Here is a 19,361-nt window from a genome sequence, read left to right as displayed (position 1 = left end):
AAGAGTGTTCCCTGTTTTCCATATTATATAATTTCTTACCAAGTACCTTCTGTACTTTTTATTTAATAATAATTCCTAACAAAATCCAACTCAACTTTGTACTTAAAACTATAAAATAATGAAATAAGAGGATAATATCATTAAAAATTATGGCAAACGGGGCAAGTGTTCCTGGAAATCCCCTTCTATAAATAACATGTAACAACGACCGCGCGATTGTACAGCAAGTAAGTGTGCAGGATTACCTCCCTTGGTGAAACTATAGGCCACTCGCTTACCAAACATTTACAATACATTTACGCCAAAATATTAATGAAAATGGTTTGAAAATAAGTCAGATAATGTCTAAGGAACAAGAAAAATACGTTACATGTAGCGTATATGGCTGTCAATTTGTTTTTCTGTCTAGATTCGTAATTCAAAGCAGTGTAAATTCTTCCGAAGTAAACAACTGGGGAAAAAATGGCGATAAACGCGTAATTTATGCATATGACGTATGAACTTTGCTACTAGCCAAGTTCAAGGCTGTTGGAATTTTCCACATGAAAGCGTAAACGACACCACTGTCAGTGAGGTCAGAATGGACCCGGAACCGAGAGAGAGGTTGAGCGCGCCGCCTAGCGGCGATGGTGGTTGCTATATATGGGTCCAGTGTTTCAGTTGTATCACAATCCTGCTTCAGGGGCCTGTGCACACACAGCACGGCTCACAACGGTAGCACTACAGGCCGAGTGGGCAACCATTCCCCAAGGTAAGATTAGTACTCTCATCCCTTCCATGGGCAGGAGAGGGGGTTGCTCAGGGTGTGCACACACGATACTGACTTCAGATGGTATTGAATTTTGACATGCTATGTCTACATTAGCGTCTAGTTTCAACTGTGGTAACATGTGCCACATGTGTGCATTCAGATATATTTAATGAATGTTTGTTTGTTTGTTGCTCAACGCCACACTCAGCAATATTCCAGATATATGACGGTTGCTTGTAAATAATCGAATCTGGACTAGGCAATCCAGTGATTGATATCATGAGCATCAATCCTCGCAGTTGGGATACGATGACATGCATCAACCAAGTCAGCGAGCCTGACCAACCGATCCCGTTAGTCGCCTCTCGTGTGTGTTAAAATTTCATGTCATATAAAAACATGTCGATGGTGTCAGGTTGTGTCACTTAACGATTTTGTATTTAAAGCTAGTAGGAGAATATTAAGAAGATCAATGTAAAACATGACTGTTACAAACATAATGTAAAGCAATGGGAGTATATCCACCATTTGAGTATATTCACTTTTTGAGTATTATCACAAGTGATTGATAAACACAGGCTTATGATATTGTCGGAATCATCCAATTATATTATACCTTCGAAGGTAAGATCTACACGACTAAACAAACAGGAGGAATATCAATATTAAAGATTAGTTCCGATTCACCAGAGTATATGTTACATCAAGTAAATCCAAAAGTGACACTGTCCCGGCAAGATACGCTCATCTTTTCGCGATACCTCCGGACACTTACGAAAACGTATCCGGGCATCCGGTGGCAGATACCTTGCCAGATACTAGATCCGTGGTATCCGGCATTGGACACCTCACCGGAAAGCATGCCTCCTGGAATCCGGGTATCCGGCACCGGGTACCTCAATCTGGGTGTCCAAGGATCCAGCACTAGATACCCCACCGGATACCTCATTGGTTGCCCCCAAATATGTCACAATTTGGGGGGTACATTTTGTTCAAGTGTGAAAAACCTAAAAATATATATGAAACTAACCTAGAAAATTTAACATTGCTGAAGGTATCCGGAGGCAATTTTTCGAGATGTCTTTTTTCTAGTAGATAATGTTAGCCGGGGCATATCAGATAGCTGTAGTAATATTCCGAGTTATTTCAGTTGTCAATATCCCCTTAAAGTTGAGATCTATGGGCATGTACTTTTGGTGAAAACATTTTTCAATTTCATATATATTTCATTTTAGATGTTCAGCATATTAAATGAAAAACTATCAGTCCTGGTATGCTGATATCCTCACATTGCATCTTCATATTCTCAGTTTGTTCTAGCCTAGTGGTTGAAGCGTCCGATTCACCACATCGGAACAATGTGTGAAGCCCATTGCTTGGTGTCACCCATCATGATATTGTTGAAATATTACTCAAAGTGCCATAACACCATGCTCACTCTGACAAAAAATTGAAATTCATTGGCTATGTGCTCACTTGGGCCTTTGTTCCTGGTGAGACTAAGAGATTATTTTGGAACAGTATGAATACTTGTTACATCTAGACAGACGAGTGTCATTGAAGTTTAAAACAGATTATAGTTGCCCCAAATAGGTGCAAAAGACTAATGGCATCCACAGAAAATACCTAATAAAGTACCAGTACATAAAAATATCAATGTAATTTTTCTACTGACATGGAACTAAAAACTTTGTTCAATGAGCTATATTAATTGTAGGAAAACATTCAGGGCATTTGTATATTTGAGATATGTTCAGCACCTACGAGGGGTGTTCATTAAAGATTTCCCCTAAACCACTTAGGGTTATCATATTTGGTTGAAATTTCACATGTGTCATGATACATGTATCTATGGGTTATGTCTTAATTTGCAGCACCGAACTATTAATCTTACCACTTTTACAGGTGTTATGATCGAGTAGGGTGTGACAATGGAGCCAGTAGAATACCGAGCAGTGATTAGGTTTTTATATTTGAAAGGTCGCACACCAAAAGAAACTTTCGATGAAATGAAAGGAACTTATGGGGAAGCTGCCCCATCATATGACGTTGTTAAACACTGGGCATCGCCAGTTCAAGTATGGTCGGACATTTGTGGAAACAGCTGCCATTCCTGGTCGCCCCCATTCAGCCATTGATGAGGACACTATCCATAAAGTGGAGACCGCCGTTTTGGCAGACCGACGTATAACTGTTCGCCAGTTAGCACAAGATGTCAAGATCAGTGTAGGGTCTGTGGAAAAAATCATCCATGACAATTTGAACATGCATAAGGTGTCTGCACGATGGATTCCAAGGTTGCTCACACCTTTCAAAAAGCAGGAACGAGTCAATTGCTCAAAGGATCTTTTGGACATGTGCCCAAAAACAACAGGCAAACTTTTTTGAAAGACTTATCACACAGGATGAAACATGGGTCCGTCACTATGATCCTGAGACTAAAGTTCAGTCGATGCAATGGAAGCATGTGGAGTCACCACCCCCAAAGAAAGCACGTGTTCAACCCTCTACAGGCAAGGTCAAGCTCACGGTGTTTTTGGGACCAGCACGGAGTAGTGATGATGGATTTCTTGGCAAAGAGACCACAATTACAGGAGCTTATTATGCTTCAATGCTGCGGAAATTGCGGGACGCTATCAAGCTTGAGGCGTGGCATGCTGACCAAGGGTGTCCGTCTCCTGCAAGACAATGCTCCAGTACACAACTCTCATGTTGCCCAGACAGAAGCGCGGTCCTGTGGCTATGAAATCCTTCCACATCCTCCTTACTCTCCTGACCTTGCACCATCTGACTTCCACCTCTTTCCAACCATCAAGTCATTTTTGAAGGGAAAACGTTTCACAGATGATGAAACACTGATTTCTGAAGTCCTGGTTTCGGACGCAAAATGAGGGCTTTTACAAGCGATGTCTACATAGTTGCATAAAACGATGGGAGAAGTGTGTAACTCTTGGTGGTTCCTATGTGGAGAAAGACTAATACCTATGCCAAGTTTCATTCCACTAGGTCCATCGGAAGTGGGTCAGGGGAAATATTTAATGAACACCCGTCGTATGTTATGGTTGATCAATATTATATTTCTTTATGCCATTTTATGACATTTCATTGGTTCTGAAACCAGTGGTGTTTGCAAGAACTTTCAAAAACAGAAACAGACGCTTCAATGCCATTTTCTAAATAAACAAATTAATCACATCTCAGAAGAATTTCAAGATAGAAGAATATCTAAAGTCAATTATGTTTGTGCAGTAAACCACAAAAGTCATTCAGATTTGAAAAGTCAGCGTTGGTGTACACCACATAAACATAGTCACACTACTGTGGTATTAATTCCTTCAGACTTGATAAGGGTCGTAATAAAACAACCCACAGAATCACACTGATGTGGCATTATTCATTCAGAATCATCACTTTCTGAGGTGAACCTGTTGGTTGTTCTGGGGTGGAATATTCATCATCGGGTGAGTCCTTTGTATGGCTTGTCTGAGCTGGTGTTACTATGAAATCCAGGTACCTGAAACAATTGATAACATCTTTAAAAGCTTGAAATTGAGTGAGCAAGTTAGTATAGTTTCACAAGGCTTTTAGCAATATTCCAGTAATATCTCTGCGGGGACACCAGAAATGGGCTTTTCACACAGTACCCATGTGGGGAACAGAACCTAGGGCTTCGGAGAATGCTTTACCCACTAGGCTGGCCTATCATCCCAAATACAAATGAAAGTAACATTAGGATTTCATACAACAGATATTTTCGCCAAATATCAAGTCACTATACAACTGATTGAAATACTGATTAGAGGAGCAAATACATTTCAATGTAGCAGCTGAATCAGGCTTAATTTGAATCGTTCCCCTTGCTTGAGTAGCAATGGGAGCCATATTGGAAATAATTATCACACTTATAATTGATATTTAATATCTACAGTTAATTGGTAGGCCAAAATAGACATTGATAAAAAAAATCAACTCAAAAGAACCACATGAACCATCAACTAAAAACTATGTATATATTACATTTAAGGGACCGGTCATGTCCTGGTATGTTCTTCTACATTTTTTACACGACTCTTCCTGAAAAGGAAAAATGCAAAGCACTTTATATTTTATTATCCATTTTTCATAAACCTCCCCTAGAGACTGTCATATTTTTGGGTGGCCCTCCCTGTTTGTTCTGACCTTAATTCGGCTACTGGCAATATTCATGAGTAAAACCATTATCATATCTTTATCATTTATCCTATCGTTTTTGAGAATTAATTTAATGAAGATTCACAATAACAGGAAAAACTGCCAAATATATTGGTCTTGCAAAGTGTAATCATACTTAAAGTCGTTCTTTTCGGTTTTGGAACTTTTCAAAGGCAATTGTAAATATATGTGTTTGATTGTTAAAAAGTTAAACAGTATTGGATCTATCGTCTGTTTCTAAATACAGTGGAACCCAACTTTGACTTGCGTGATATAATTGAATCATACCCAAAGTTCTTTATGCATTGTTATGCATCTGCACAGAGTGGTCAAAGTCCTTGTTACACACATAGTTTTCAAAAGGGAGAATCCAATAAATACCGTTGAGACATCAGGTTGAATCCAGACAAACTGTCTGATAATCTCAAGAGCGGACTTGAACACATGATCAAAGCCTGCCCCACCTTTGATGTTTATCATCTCGCAACGCTCACAACAGCTCATTAGCAAGATGAACTCAATGTAAACTCATTGTGGATTAGGGATCAACAGGGCAATTAGTGTCGGGTGGGAATTATCACTTGCAATTGTCTGTTAATTACTTAATTGAGTAGTGACAGCTTAGTTAGTTTCCAACCACACACTGCTATGCTACTTATCAAGTCAGTTGTTTACTATGTAACATGTTTCTGGGGACCAAGGAAATGTATCTTGCCAGATAATATTTTTTTCTATTTAAAAAGTTCTACTTAGCAGATATAAAATAATGCCAGTTTTGATGTGCAATTCTCCCTACAAAGACATTTAACATTTGATATACATAAACTGTACACAAACCATAAGTGTAGATTAAGTGTACCTACTGTAGAAACTATCATGATGCTAATATACAAGGTGCACATAAAAACACATGCATATACAGGTACATAGCCAGACATACATAATTTTTATACTTATATGTACACGCTTATACACATATACCTCTACATACCGGCATATCACACATACAAACAATCATTAGATGGATGTAATTGTTCAAAAATATTTTGCATACAAAAACAAGTGAACAGATTCTGTAATGACATGGTTAATATCAGGATATATATTTAGCATTTCCATTTTCACAGAAACAAAGTCATATCCTTTCATGACTCAGATTAGCTTGCAGTGATTTCAATTCACATAAAACTGATTCATGTCAAATGACCTATCACGCACTTGTGGCACCTCTTATAAAAATACCATTCATTACTTGTTTGTGTGTCCAAATTATGCCATTATTAGAATAATATGTATTATTATACAGCATGGATATGATATAAGAAAGCTTTATATGGTAATGTTGAAAATTATGTACAAGAAAACATTGAAATAATTCAATCAATACATGCATTTATCTCCGAATCTGGTAGATTTAATTAATCAAAATGGACTTCTCCTTCAATTATCTACTTATAATCAGATGATCACATTACTGGTGTTTGTTGTTTAACTCTGCACGCAGCAATAGTCCAGCTATATGACGGCGGTCTGTAAATAATCAAGTTTGGACCAGACAATCCAGTGATTGACATCATGAGCATCGATGTTGCAACAATTCTTTTTCATTGCTACAATCTTTATACATAATTCTGCAGAAACTGAAGTCCAGCTTGAGATCCCTGGATGAGTACTCCAGGTTTACAGTCTGGAAGGACCCCTCCAGATTTCAGAAGTGATTGGCAGACAGCGATGAGGAGAGTCCTGTTATTTCAATGGAGGCCGACCTAGAAGTTGTATGCCAAGTGGCACTGGGACACACTCACAAAGGCTGGTCTGGCTAATGTGAGACGACCAACCAAGGCCAGGTCGGAGTGGGACTCTTCAAGGACGTTGAAGAAATTGTTGTCTTTGGCCATGTGGTAATCACTCGAAAGGAGTGATGAATGGGACTTATTGTCTATAAATGTGGACCCAAACACCAAATAGAATGTTCACAATTCTACTAACACTATGCAACAAGGATAGAGCCCATCTGGCCTGCCCTCATCCTGGTTCCTGTTCTTCTATGGCAATATAGAAGGAAAAGGAGGTTTGAGGGCAAATAACTCGGAACTGGTGAGCGTGGTCTGCTGGTGCTTTCAAGCGAACAGTTATCCTGCTCTGTTATGAGTATTGAAGAACAGGAGGAAATTGCATACTGCATCAGGAACCATCATGTGAACGCTGTTCAATGTGTGATATAGATATAAATAAAAGAAATTGATAATTTGTTTGTTGTAAATGTTTCATTAGCCAGCTGTGTAAATGGGGTTGTTACGAGATTTTGCCTCAGTTTGATAGCCACAGTTATTGCATTGCTTGGACATCTCAGGAATAACATGTGTTTCATCAGCTCTGGGAAAGTCTGATGACACATTGATCTGATATGTTAAAGGTCAATGTCATAGCCAGACAAAAAGTTTGTTTATGGCTAAACTGTTCCTTAGGGCAGGGGTAGAAGTTGGCAAAAGGTCATGCATGACCAACATATTCTTAATTTTCCTCTGAAGTGCCTTTTCCTGCAGAAGTCTAAATAACTCTTATACATATAGTGGTATAGCATTTTCATTTTTTTTGTCAATGTTACATTGAATTCCACCAAAGGACATCATATTTGGTTTTTGTGCTGGATAGCACTTTGAAATGTTTTTAAAATATTTGTCACTGTCAAGGTCAAAAGTGATGACTCATGAAGGGTTGAAGTGTAAGATCAAGGCAAAAGTGAAGGTCATTCATAAAGTATTTTTTTCCCATTATCATTAAAATGCCTATTTCTGGAGTTATTTGTGAAGTATTATGCATGAAGTATTATATGTTACATTATTTGAATACTCATGTATGAGCAGTGGTAACAAATCACAGATACCTAATTTCAATGAGTAGCATAAGCCATATTTTAATTGTTCCATATTATTCTGCCAAGGGCCTTCATAAGGGGTATATAAGTGATATGAAGTCCTTTACAATTGTCGCAACTGATATTGAAGGTCAAATTTACTTTCAATGTATTTCAGTAAAAATGTTCACAGTAACTGAGGAAGAGCTTTCTGTTGTGCGATGAAATCTGGTACATGTCACCCTCAGAGTGAGGCATATTGTGTTTCAAACTTCAATGAAGCTGTATGTCCAGATATAACAAGTACTTGTACCGTTACAAATAATCTTATTATCATCTCACCAGGACAAAATGCCCAAGTCAGCACACACTCGATGACTTTACACTTTCACTCAGAGCAAACTGGAAGTCTGAACATGAAATTTAAGGATATCATCATACATGTCTTAGAACTGATGTTTGTTCATTAAACAGCTTAACATTTAAAAAGAATCATAGATGAAATTGAACAATTGTCTTCTCCAAAGTACATACCCATAGATCTCAACTTTATGGGGATATTTACAACTAAAATAACACAGAATATTACTACAGCTATCTGATATGCACAGGCTAACAATATTTACTAGACAAAAGACTCGAAAAATCGCATCCGGATACCTCCAGCAATATTCAATTTTCTTGGTTAGTTTTCAAATATATTTTTAGGTGTTCCACACTTTATTGAACAAAATCCACCCCCAAATTGTGACATTTTTTTTAGGTATCCGGTGAGGGATCCGGTGCCAGATTCAAGGAGGCATGCTTCCGGTAAGGTGTCAAATGCCGGATACCACGGATCTGGTATCCGGCAAGGATGCGTTTTGGGTAAGTGTCCGGAGGTATCCAGAAGGGATCCGGAAAACGGAAACTGCATTTGTTTTTCATGTGATGGTAACATCACTAGCTGACATTGATTCATAAGCACATGCTAGTCACGCAATCGCAATCGAACAATGGACTCTTAGCAGAGATTTCTTGCTTTCGGTAGGACAGTACGTGTTTACAGTTTTTCGCAAAATCAGGGTGTCATCACTGATTTTCAGTGATCCCCTTTATGGCCAATGTATTATGTTTCATCAGATAATCGAGACTGATTATTCTCTGGCGTTGACATATTATTTGGGAAGGGTTTTGTAGCTTTATTTACCCTATAAGATGTATTCATATCTGGGTCAAGGAATAAGGTGCATCTGTTGAGTCACAGAGTAGAACAGTGAACACCGGTGCGTGTGTATTCTTGTTGTTGTTTTTGACTTTAGCTTATCGACACAGCTCCACAACTTCGATGAAGGCTTGACGTGTGTAACATCGAGCAACCTGTTTCTTCCCTACGGTAAGAAACACACGGGGCTTATTTAAAATTTCCCTGAGCAAATCAGGACCATTTCAACAATGTTTTATAAAATAATTGGAAAACTGGCTGAGGTGTATCATATTTATACGATTAGAACAAAATGAGTGTGAAGTGTATTTGAAGTGTATTTATTCGAATATGTATATTCATTTACAAGTTGTATGAAAATGAAAATCTTGTTGAGATGCATAGAAACTACACCAAAATGCCCTTGTCTTGTGGTACGAGCGTGTCAGTCTGGTATCAGCACAAAAAAAGGTCAGCGAAGGAATCCAGTTCATGATTTGATTGGAAACACTATCTTTCGTAAAGAGACTTCACGTTGAAACGTAAAACCAAATAATGTTGACAGTGCATGTATTTCCCATTGAGTTGCCATAAGTCCCAGCGGTTTGTCTGGCTGAGACAAAAAGGTGACTAAACACATGAGCAACGATCCACACAATCGAGCCAACTGACCCGCAATGAGCCAAGGTCACAGGCCGATACCATCTGATTAATTCAGTTTCCTAGTCCGGCAAGATATGGGTTTGACAGCTTCTATTCCGACCGACGCTGATTATTCAGTTGAATGATAACAGGGATGAATAGTATGTTTAGTTTTCATATCGACATGAAGCTTATTTTGAAGTGCTTGGCTTGCAGAAAAAGCAGAAATAATGTAACCAAATGTAAAGGGGGAACATACTGCACACGACCGTCTATTTTGACAGAATGTTCAAAATCTGAATAAAGGAACATGGGCTTTTCAACGACGTCACTGCTGCTTGTCGTCAATGTTGCAATCCTCGCTATCTTCGTCGGTTTCTCCGTCTTTCCTGTTGACGACAAAGGAATTCTTTCTCCCGAACTGAGGACGTTTTATGACTATATCATAGGTAACATTCATATATTCGTATATTTCTGAAGTTCATCTTCAAATGACTGCTACATTTTGTACATCCTCTTTTGGGTCGTTACTGTAATGTAACAACAATTGCTGTATGATGATATAATGTTAGTATTGAATTATGTGGTTCAATTGTGGCATTACTGTTTGGACGATCACAGCAAATGATTAATTGAGATCTGTTTTGTGTATGGTTAAAACAGTATTCTATTTCACAGTTGGGGCAGGGTCCGCAGGGGCTGTTCTTGCGTCCCGTCTGTCCGAGAATGGTGACGTGACCGTCCTGCTGATTGAGGCTGGCGGTGATGACCGGAACCAGAAGACGCTGGATACTCCTCTGATGGTAGCCTTAAACCAGATGGACAAATTTGACTGGGCCTATTTGACCGAACCTCAGCAACATGCACATTCAGGACTAATAGAAAAGGCAAGGCTAACAAATAGGTCTCTGAAAGCACGCACCTCCCTGTTGCCCTATTTTAGTGAAGGTCGAAGTTGCAGTTTTTATTAGATCATATATTAAGATCTTCACATTCACATACAGTTGTATTCGTACATTGAATTGGTCTTAGCATCATTCGTGATTGTGCATGCCCTATTTTCTAGGTTCTTGGTTTGCTGATTGAGCATGCTCTGTCTGCCATAATTTGAAAGAGCGTCACACGACTGTTGTTCAGGAGTTGTTAGCTCAAGGTTACAAAATTTGTGGCCTCTGTAAAGCTTTCAAATGTTTTATGGTAGACATGTGTAGGGCATTTGAAAATGTGACGCACCAGTGACAAAAACTGTGATAACATTTGATATATTTTACATTGGTATTCAAGTAGATATATTAAGATGAATTTCAGAGGGGAGCATGGCCACGTGGTAGAGTCTTGGGAGGAAGCAGCCAGTTAAACTATATGCAGTATGTCAGAGGGCATCGTCATGACTACGACAGCTGGGCAGCCAGTGGCAGTGAGGGGTGGAGTTACGAAGATGTTCTCCCGTACTTTAAAAAGTCGGAAGACATACAAATTGATAGATTAAAAAATTCAGGTAACTATAAAACTATATACATCATTTACATTTATCATGTCGATATTATCACCACGTGCAATTCAATATCACTGGGCTTAAAAGGCAAAATACGTGTGACAATTATATGAATGGATCACTGAAAATCACTGATGACACCAGGTGTTCACGTAAGAGTAAGCATGTTCGGCCCTAGCGGTGGCATCCGACGCACACATAATTTGCATAAAAACAGTAAGTGATTGTGCACTTGTGAAAATATCACTTCTCTATTGCTGAGTGCGGTGTGAAACGAAAAACCAACAAAACAAACCTCTTTTAGGTGAAGATAGCTGACTCAAATTCGGATGAGACAAAGAGTAAACATAAAACCAAAAGTACTTTACTCGTTGGCTGACTTTGTAGATGCATGTTATCGATGCAATTTGCGTGAATCGATGCTCATGATGTCAATCACTGGATTGTCTGGTCCAGACTCGATTATTTACAGACCGCCGTCATATAGCTGGAATATTGCTGAGTGCGGCGTTAAGCAACCAACCAACATAAACAGAAGAATAGGTCTTCAGCAACCCATGCTTGCCGTAATAGGCGACTGTGCTTGTCGTAAGAGGCGACTAACGGGATGGGGATTGGTGGATGCATGTCATCGTATCCCGATTGCGTAGACCGATGCATATGATGTCAGTCACTGGATTGTCTGGTCCAGACTCGATTATTATACACACCGCCGTCACATATGTTGAATACTGCCGATTGCGGCAATGAATAGTAAACCAACAAACAAACGTAAATAGCAGGGGAAGATGTATTGTGCTTTTTTTTTGTTTGTACTGAGATCAATAAAAACTTCAAAAATCGCCGTTACTAAATTTACGCTGCTTTTTCTTGGGTTTCCCGCTTTTCCCGCTTTTCATGACAGTTGACAGTGTGTGAAAGATTTTTGTTTGTTATCGAGACATACCATATCCTTCTTACTCATCATCATTTTCAAGAATACCATGGCCGGGGAGGCCCACTGACTGTGACGGAAGTGAACGCAATACCCGTCGCTGACTTCTTCGTCAAGGCGGGAATTGAACTCGGGTTCAAGGAAGTAGACTACAACGGCGAAAATCAGGAAGGCAAGTTTATGTGCGAAGGAGCGTACGTGTGCGTGGAGTTTGTCTGTGTCTGCATGCGTTCGTTTTTGTCTTTGTGCAGTGTAGCTATGTGCGTGTTTGTCAGTTTTGTGTGTCTTTGCTGTTCCTGAGAGTCTTTTTCCACCTGTAGGTTTATGTGGTTCTGCGTCTGCCTTCCTGTCTGTCTGGGTGTCACCCTGTCGGTTGTGTGTGTATATGTCAGTCTGTCAGTTTGGCGAGTCTCTATTAGATCTACTATTTAAATAGTACGGAAGAAATCGCCTGACTCAACCACCCTCAACAACCTTTGAATTACATCCGTAACACCCTATTGATGGAATTCTGCTCATGACGGTTTTGCTTCGAATATTTTCATAGTCCTGTAGTAAGGCAAAGGCACGTTGTAATACGTTATTAATGCCAACTGTAATTGTTTCAGGATTTAGTAGATCTCAGGCTTCAATCAGGAATGGCGAACGTATGAGCACATCCAAGGCGTTCCTGTGGCCAGTGATAGACAGACCCAACCTGCACGTCCTGGCCAACAGTCACGTCACGAAGGTAGCTAGTGAACTTCACCCGTCCACATTCCTCTAGGTTACGCATTCGTACATACATCACTCATCAGTTCAGTACTGAGTGTGGCCAATTGTTTTCACCAGGTGATGATAAACAAGAAGACGGCAGTTGGTGTCGAGTATGTCAAAGATGGCCGCCTGTACAGAGTTCGTGCTTCAAGAGAGGTAATCTTATCAGCTGGTGCAATTGGATCGCCACAGCTGCTGTTGCTGTCAGGGATCGGGCCAAAGAAACACTTGGAGGAGATGAAGGTGAGAACTGAGCATCGATCTCTTTATGCAGTTTATGTCTAATTTAAATTAGTAGATCAGATTGCTGTTCTCTCTAGAAACATCACAGATGTAAGTTTATCTAAAAGGAGAATCGACTGTACGATTCCTACTTTTTCCTGAGCATGTGTTTATGAAGCGCTGTCAAAACGTGATGATACCAGGTGTTCGTGAAAAGGTGAGCCTTTTCTGACAGAAGAGAATTGAACAAGAAAAAAGACGTATGAGGAATGACGACGTTAATATACTGAACAGTTTTGTTACACATGATGACCGTTAGACTTGAACATTGCATACTATTGTAGATGTATGTGTGTTACGTCTAATGCCGCAATGAGCACATCCACGATCATCTAGTATAGTATATCTCCATTCTGTAATGATTAATAACCTGGACCCATTCACCACATGTTTCGGAAGCGATGTTGCCATCTCCTGCCCTGTCACTAACCTATGAGTGCAAATTGATAGAACGGCTACTTTATGCTCTTTAGCCAACTCATGCGACTGAGTTGTGTCAGATTAAATCACAATTTATTTTTTAAGTGTGAGATTTTGCTCCATACTTTGTACCTGGAACGTGAAAAAGATTCATATAAATTCTTTAATTACTTCTTATAGAAAGACATGCCTCATCTTCTGTTCTAAAAGTACCAATTGTCAATTCATGTTGTAGATTACTACTATTGTGTTAAAGAACGAACATACAACATATATTTCTTTTTCATTGTCCCCATTTTTTCCAACTGTGTCTTCCCGTTCTCAGGGAACTAATGTTTGAATCTGGCGATAACTGACCATATCATTTGAAATAGCCGCTTTCTCCCAGTTATATTCGTTACAGCCTCTTGCCTTGATTGACAGGTCCTATGATCATTGTTTGGATCCCACTCTCCGTTAATCGGCTACTGCCTTTGTAGGCTTTCAAGTTATGTGCATAAATTAAACAATCACCTTATTCATGTCACGCCACACTATGTATTCCTACAACTGGAATGTTTATCAATGTCGTCTTTTTTGTCTGCTTTGATATATACACCTGTTTTTGGTAAAACTATTGTAGATAAAACATGCTTCCGTTGTCGAATTTACACGGATGCATACAATTTGCACATCGGTTTTTCGATTCATACCTTAATGAACCGAAAATAATACACAGTCATTCCTTAAGATTACTAAAGTCCCAAGTGTGTTATAGAATGAAAACAACACTTATATTTCTTCATGAGGATTCTGGATTAGAATAGATCGCCAGCAACCTATGCTGGTCTTAAGAAGTGACTTACCGATTCACCGACAACTCAAATACACAAATACGATCAGCTTTCATCATCCCTTGTGTTCAACAAGTCTCACTTTCTGATTTCTAATGCCAGAGAACCAGTAACGTCCATACATTATAAGTACAGGTGTGCCAGAGGCTATTACTTATTGTCTTTTCTTTGCATGTGTTTCTGACGGGTTTGTGATGGGTGCCACTGGTGGGGTGATATACGCTTACCTTTCCGCGAACACATAGTGTCACCACTCTATGATGTTCTTATAAACACGTGCTTAGGAACTGGTCGGAATCGCACAGTGGACTATTGTGATTTCTTATATTTTTTACTTATCCTGCATTACTCCTTAATGCATTCACTGCTCACCTTAAAACAACTAGAAGGACAGCGCAACCGCGAAGGTCCTGGGTGAAGAAATAAAGTCGTGTTCTGAAGTCCCAATTACTGACCTTTACGTCGCTGCCTGTGACCTTGATGACACCTAAGGTCATCTTCTCTTCACTGCTTGTCGCAGTACAGCAAGGACATGTCCCAGCGGAGCTCTCCTTTTGGATTAATTTAGACCTTCAGTGTTCGTTTACAATCCTAAAATTGATCTGTGATGGGTGATGTATTCTTTTCATATACTTTCCCCATGTCGTGTAGTTTTATGTGAATTAATTAGCCGTGAAAAGACTCTTGTGACTTCCCGCCACATATTTGTTTTTTGCCGCTATTTTGAATTGTGTTACAATCGTTTGCCTGCAAAGGTATTCAAATTGTTTACAATTCTCAGCTACATATGTATAACATTCTTGTGTTCTTAAATTCTACTAGCTTTGGCGTAACAGTGAGTTGCGTACATATAAATTATTTTATCATATACTGGGTAGGTTTCCCGGCAGGATAAAGCCAACGGATAAAAACGATATCCGTTGGGGTCATATGCGGATAGAGATGCAAATATCAAAGGTCAAGTAGGACTACTTTCACTGTTTATAAACAAACATGGCGTCGCCCTCGTCATTTGGCGATCGAGTCAGAAATAACTATCGGGAATCTGGATAAACTACAGGGATAATTGCTATCATTATCAAAAGAACAGTCTAATATACTGAAAACCAGTGTCTAACTGTGACGTAGCTAAGGCATTTTATAAATTTTGGCAACTAAATTTCGAAACAATTTTGCGAGGGTATGAGGCCTAGCCAAGCAGGATCAGTAGCCATATCTGTGCTTGTATACCTCTGCGGCTTGAAACCATTTCCACAAATTAAAATAGTTGGATTTGGCCGAAACATGTTTGAATTGTTACCTTGTTTCGTTTTGTCGCTGTGTGTACATCTGACAACACTTCTTAACGTTATGACAGGACAGACCGACTGTCAACAGCGTCTGACCGTGGCCGTGACGTCTCATAGACTAGGGTTAGAGTAGCTTCCCTTCGACAAAGGACAGTTACTCTAGCGGACAGACCGATGGATTGCCGCGAAAGGCAATTAAAAACAGCTGTTGTTTTGCGTATATGTTGCTTCGCCACTGTATAAGAAACAGATTTTGGTTGGAACTATATTGGCTGCTGCCACTGTCCGACTGACACATCACTTACCCTGTGACGTAATAAATATTAATGCGCGCATTCCAGGAAAACTCGCAATGTTTCGGTAATGTTTGTGAGAGAGAGAAAAAAGCACAGAATTAAAAAATGACATATGATAAGAGGTTATCACGCTGGTGTGTTTGGGGATGGTAAATATCCTGTATCAGGAATAAACACTATGTATTTAGCTCGCCAAGGCTCGCTAAATATAATGTTTATTCCTAATGCAGGATATTTACCATCCCCAAACACTCGCGTGATAACCTCTATGTATACATTTTCAACTCGTTCAAAATATGTTTGCCGATAGATTGATATCAAATCTACGGCTTTCTTCCAGTCCCGCTTCGTCAACAATTCTTTAATTGCGTACCTATGTTTGCGCGATTGTATTATTGTCGTGGAAAAAATCTTATCATTCACGTCGGTTGTCCTACACGCATATGTGTACGCCAAAATCCAAAAGTAAATAGCTTTGGTTTACATTGAGTTGCGTATATACAAATATTGTATACACTTTCAACTCGTAATTTGCCGATAGATTATCGTTCAATTCTACGGCCTTCTTCCAGTACAGTCTCATCAACAATGGTTTAATTGCATAACTTATGCTTGAGCTTTGTAGTAATTGTCGTGGAAAAAATCTTACAAAGATCATCATCCACGTTGTTTGGTTTGCACGCAGATGTGCTCTCAAAACTCTAAATGTAAATAGCCTTGGTTTACATTGAGTTGCGTATATAAAAATATTGTATACCCTTGCAACTCGTATTTTTGCGAATAGATTATTGTTCAATTCTACGGCATTTTTCCCGTAAAGTTTCTTCAAAAATGGTTTATTTCTGAAACTTATGTTTGCGTGTTATACATATTGTCGTAGATGTGCCCGCCAAATTCTAAATGTAATTTTTGTATAAATCTCTCTCAAACGAGTTTTACAATATAAAAGCAGGTCACTCACAATCATATTTTGCAGTAATCCCGTCGTGATACGAGAGGAATGTTACAATCGCGGAATAGCGAAGGACATGGTTCGGTCATAACCACCCAGCCGTTATTATCGGCAGGTAATATGACGCCCGTAACTGTGACTGCAGAAGTACAATCTCCACCGAAATCAACAATACCGGAGGATTTTGTGAGTATCGTAACGGCGCCTTTTTTTCAGCCGCCAGACACTTTCAGATATGTTAAATCTGTGACGTCGGCGACAGCACCAGCGTCTCAAGATGCTATGATAGGGGTAGCATAGCAAGCCATGGTCCAGTCAATACCTTTGAGCTTTGTGTCTCAATTATCTGCGCCGAGCGCAGCGCCTGACTTCTACCCAGGCGCCTCTATTACGCAACCGACGCACGATCAGCTTAGCACTTTTCCAACATATCCAGCGCAGCAGATGTACGCTCAGGCGTCAACACCGTTCCCGTACGCTAACTGGACAATGGTCCAAACGCTTCTACAATGATCCAGTCATCACCGATGACCCTAGTCTCACAGACCTGCGCTGATCGCAGCGTCTTGCGTACCAATCAAGGTCTCTACAATGACGTCAGTCAAAGGACTTACAGTGTACTCGGTTACACAACATCCTTGGCACAAATGTAAGCGACTACATCTGCGCCTAACGTATGCCAAATACCAAATGTGTTTTCTGGTACAGCATATATCGCTGGGCAGCAAGGAGAGTAACATCCCCACATGACTCCTTATCTAGGCGGGTCATCAAAGCCTGCTAATAGGGTAGGTACTACGCACCGGAGCAGATCACCGGCTTAGCACAAATACCAGATTAGGTAGCAGACCGTCTCGTGTCAGTGACGCCCTCCCCTGGTAACGGGGTAAATAAGAGGGACACCACGAGGTCATTGGAGGAAGACTTCTCCAAACTCACATTTGCTCCGTCGTTTAAGACACCAACATCGTCAATGTTTGTGGTGGATCAGGATCTATCAGAGGATAAGCCTATCTGATCAGATCACTTCCAAACTATGATGATTTTCCTGCAGCGTCAGATTGACCACAGGAAAATTCATCTTGAGACCACCCTGACGGAGATTACCGTTACAACCAGTCTTTACAGTGTTTTCAACTGAGATTCTGGTTTCAAGGGCAGGCTGCTACGTCAACCTTGGTCATCTACTCCCCTTGTTCAATGAACAGATCGTAGACACGCACGCCAAGTTCCCAAAACGCTTTGAATGACACTGTGCTCAAGACTCTAGAGCACGTCTCTTTTAGTCTATCCCAGTCTATCTACGTCAGCCAATTACAAGCCTAGACGCGCGTCTCTCAAGGAAGACCAGTATTCCCTTACTGGGAAAGGGCGTGGCACAGACAAGTCTCAAGGACGATTACGTACTCATCGTATTATATCATGGTTTCCGTATACACGAAGAGGTAACCCCACCGTTGACCACAGTTTGGTTTGGAAAATCCAACATAGACATACTGTTGGTGAGAACAGCTGTAGAGTTGGTTCACAACCCAGTCTTTACACCGGGGTTTTATCCTCACATCTGCCTGGTACCCATGAAGGACCCAGACAAGATGAGAATGATCCACAATCTCTCCGTGTTCAACGAACGTTATCTTAAACGTCCACATTATTGCCGCCTCACCACGTTGAGAACTCTCATAATCAACATCAATACGTTTGATTCTTGGTCAGTGTCGACTATCCATCCCAACCGTAGACTCCTCAGGTCCAGTTCAGTGGGGTTCACTACCAATGGATAGTGTTTCCCATTTGACATGTCAGTGACCCTTGGCTATTTACAGGAGTAATGAAGCCAATAACTGCGTATCTACACTTGACGAACACTTGTTTCGAGTCGTAGATGGAGGACGATCTTCTGTGTTATCAACACATGTCAACGTTAGTACGCCACCGGGAATTCACCAGGCAGACGGCTACTATATCTTTTTAACTGGGATGGATAATCAACGAAGCGAAGTCGGGAGTTAGCTCCTTCCTATTGGCTCCAGTTCATAGGAGGCCTGTTCCAGACAGACCAGGATCTCCTATTTGTACCGAGGGACAGATGGCACAAGTTTCTAAGCCTGTTGTCATCTGCTCAACACCAACCATACATGCTTTGCCAATGGCAAGTGTTGTTAGGGTTACTCACCTCGGTACAGGACTTAACTAGCATGGGCCACTTACAACTGCAACATCTGGAGTCAGGATCCTATCAAGGCCATCACTCTACCGGCTAAACTCAATTGGTGGCGTTGAATGTCTTCGGAGTCTCTTTATTCAGGTTTTCCCCGAATATACACCTGTTCGTTGACGCTCCCCATCGGGTGAGGTATTCACTTACAAGACCAGATGACCTCAGGGCTATGGTCCAGTGCTCAGTGAAAGTGGCATATAAACAACTTGGAGTTGGAAGCTTTAATTCTGGCCATACCACTTTGGCAGTATCATGTCCA

The 19,361-nt window shown here is 40.3% G+C and overlaps 1 protein-coding gene across 1 annotated transcript in view; it reads left to right on the top strand.

Annotated features, from left to right (window-relative positions):
- Positions 1–597: 597 nt before the first annotated feature.
- The window catches only part of LOC124150656 (glucose dehydrogenase [FAD, quinone]-like), a 33,427-nt gene continuing 14,663 nt past the window's right edge, over positions 598–19,361 (top strand). The window contains exons 1-8 of the mRNA XM_046522636.2: positions 598–751; positions 9,114–9,174; positions 9,909–10,073; positions 10,303–10,511; positions 10,933–11,122; positions 12,097–12,225; positions 12,662–12,783; positions 12,885–13,052. Coding sequence (XP_046378592.2) covers positions 9,935–10,073; positions 10,303–10,511; positions 10,933–11,122; positions 12,097–12,225; positions 12,662–12,783; positions 12,885–13,052 — 957 coding nt within the window. The 5' untranslated portion in view covers positions 598–751; positions 9,114–9,174; positions 9,909–9,934. The remainder of the gene's footprint in view (positions 752–9,113; positions 9,175–9,908; positions 10,074–10,302; positions 10,512–10,932; positions 11,123–12,096; positions 12,226–12,661; positions 12,784–12,884; positions 13,053–19,361) is intronic.

Source organism: Haliotis rufescens, unplaced genomic scaffold (genome assembly GCF_023055435.1).
Source record: "Haliotis rufescens isolate VD_foot unplaced genomic scaffold, xgHalRufe1.0.p SCAF_5, whole genome shotgun sequence".
Taxonomy (NCBI): Eukaryota; Metazoa; Mollusca; class Gastropoda; order Lepetellida; family Haliotidae; genus Haliotis; species Haliotis rufescens.
Note: the sequence above shows the minus strand (reverse complement) of the source record. Positions and strands in the feature narration are given on the sequence as shown.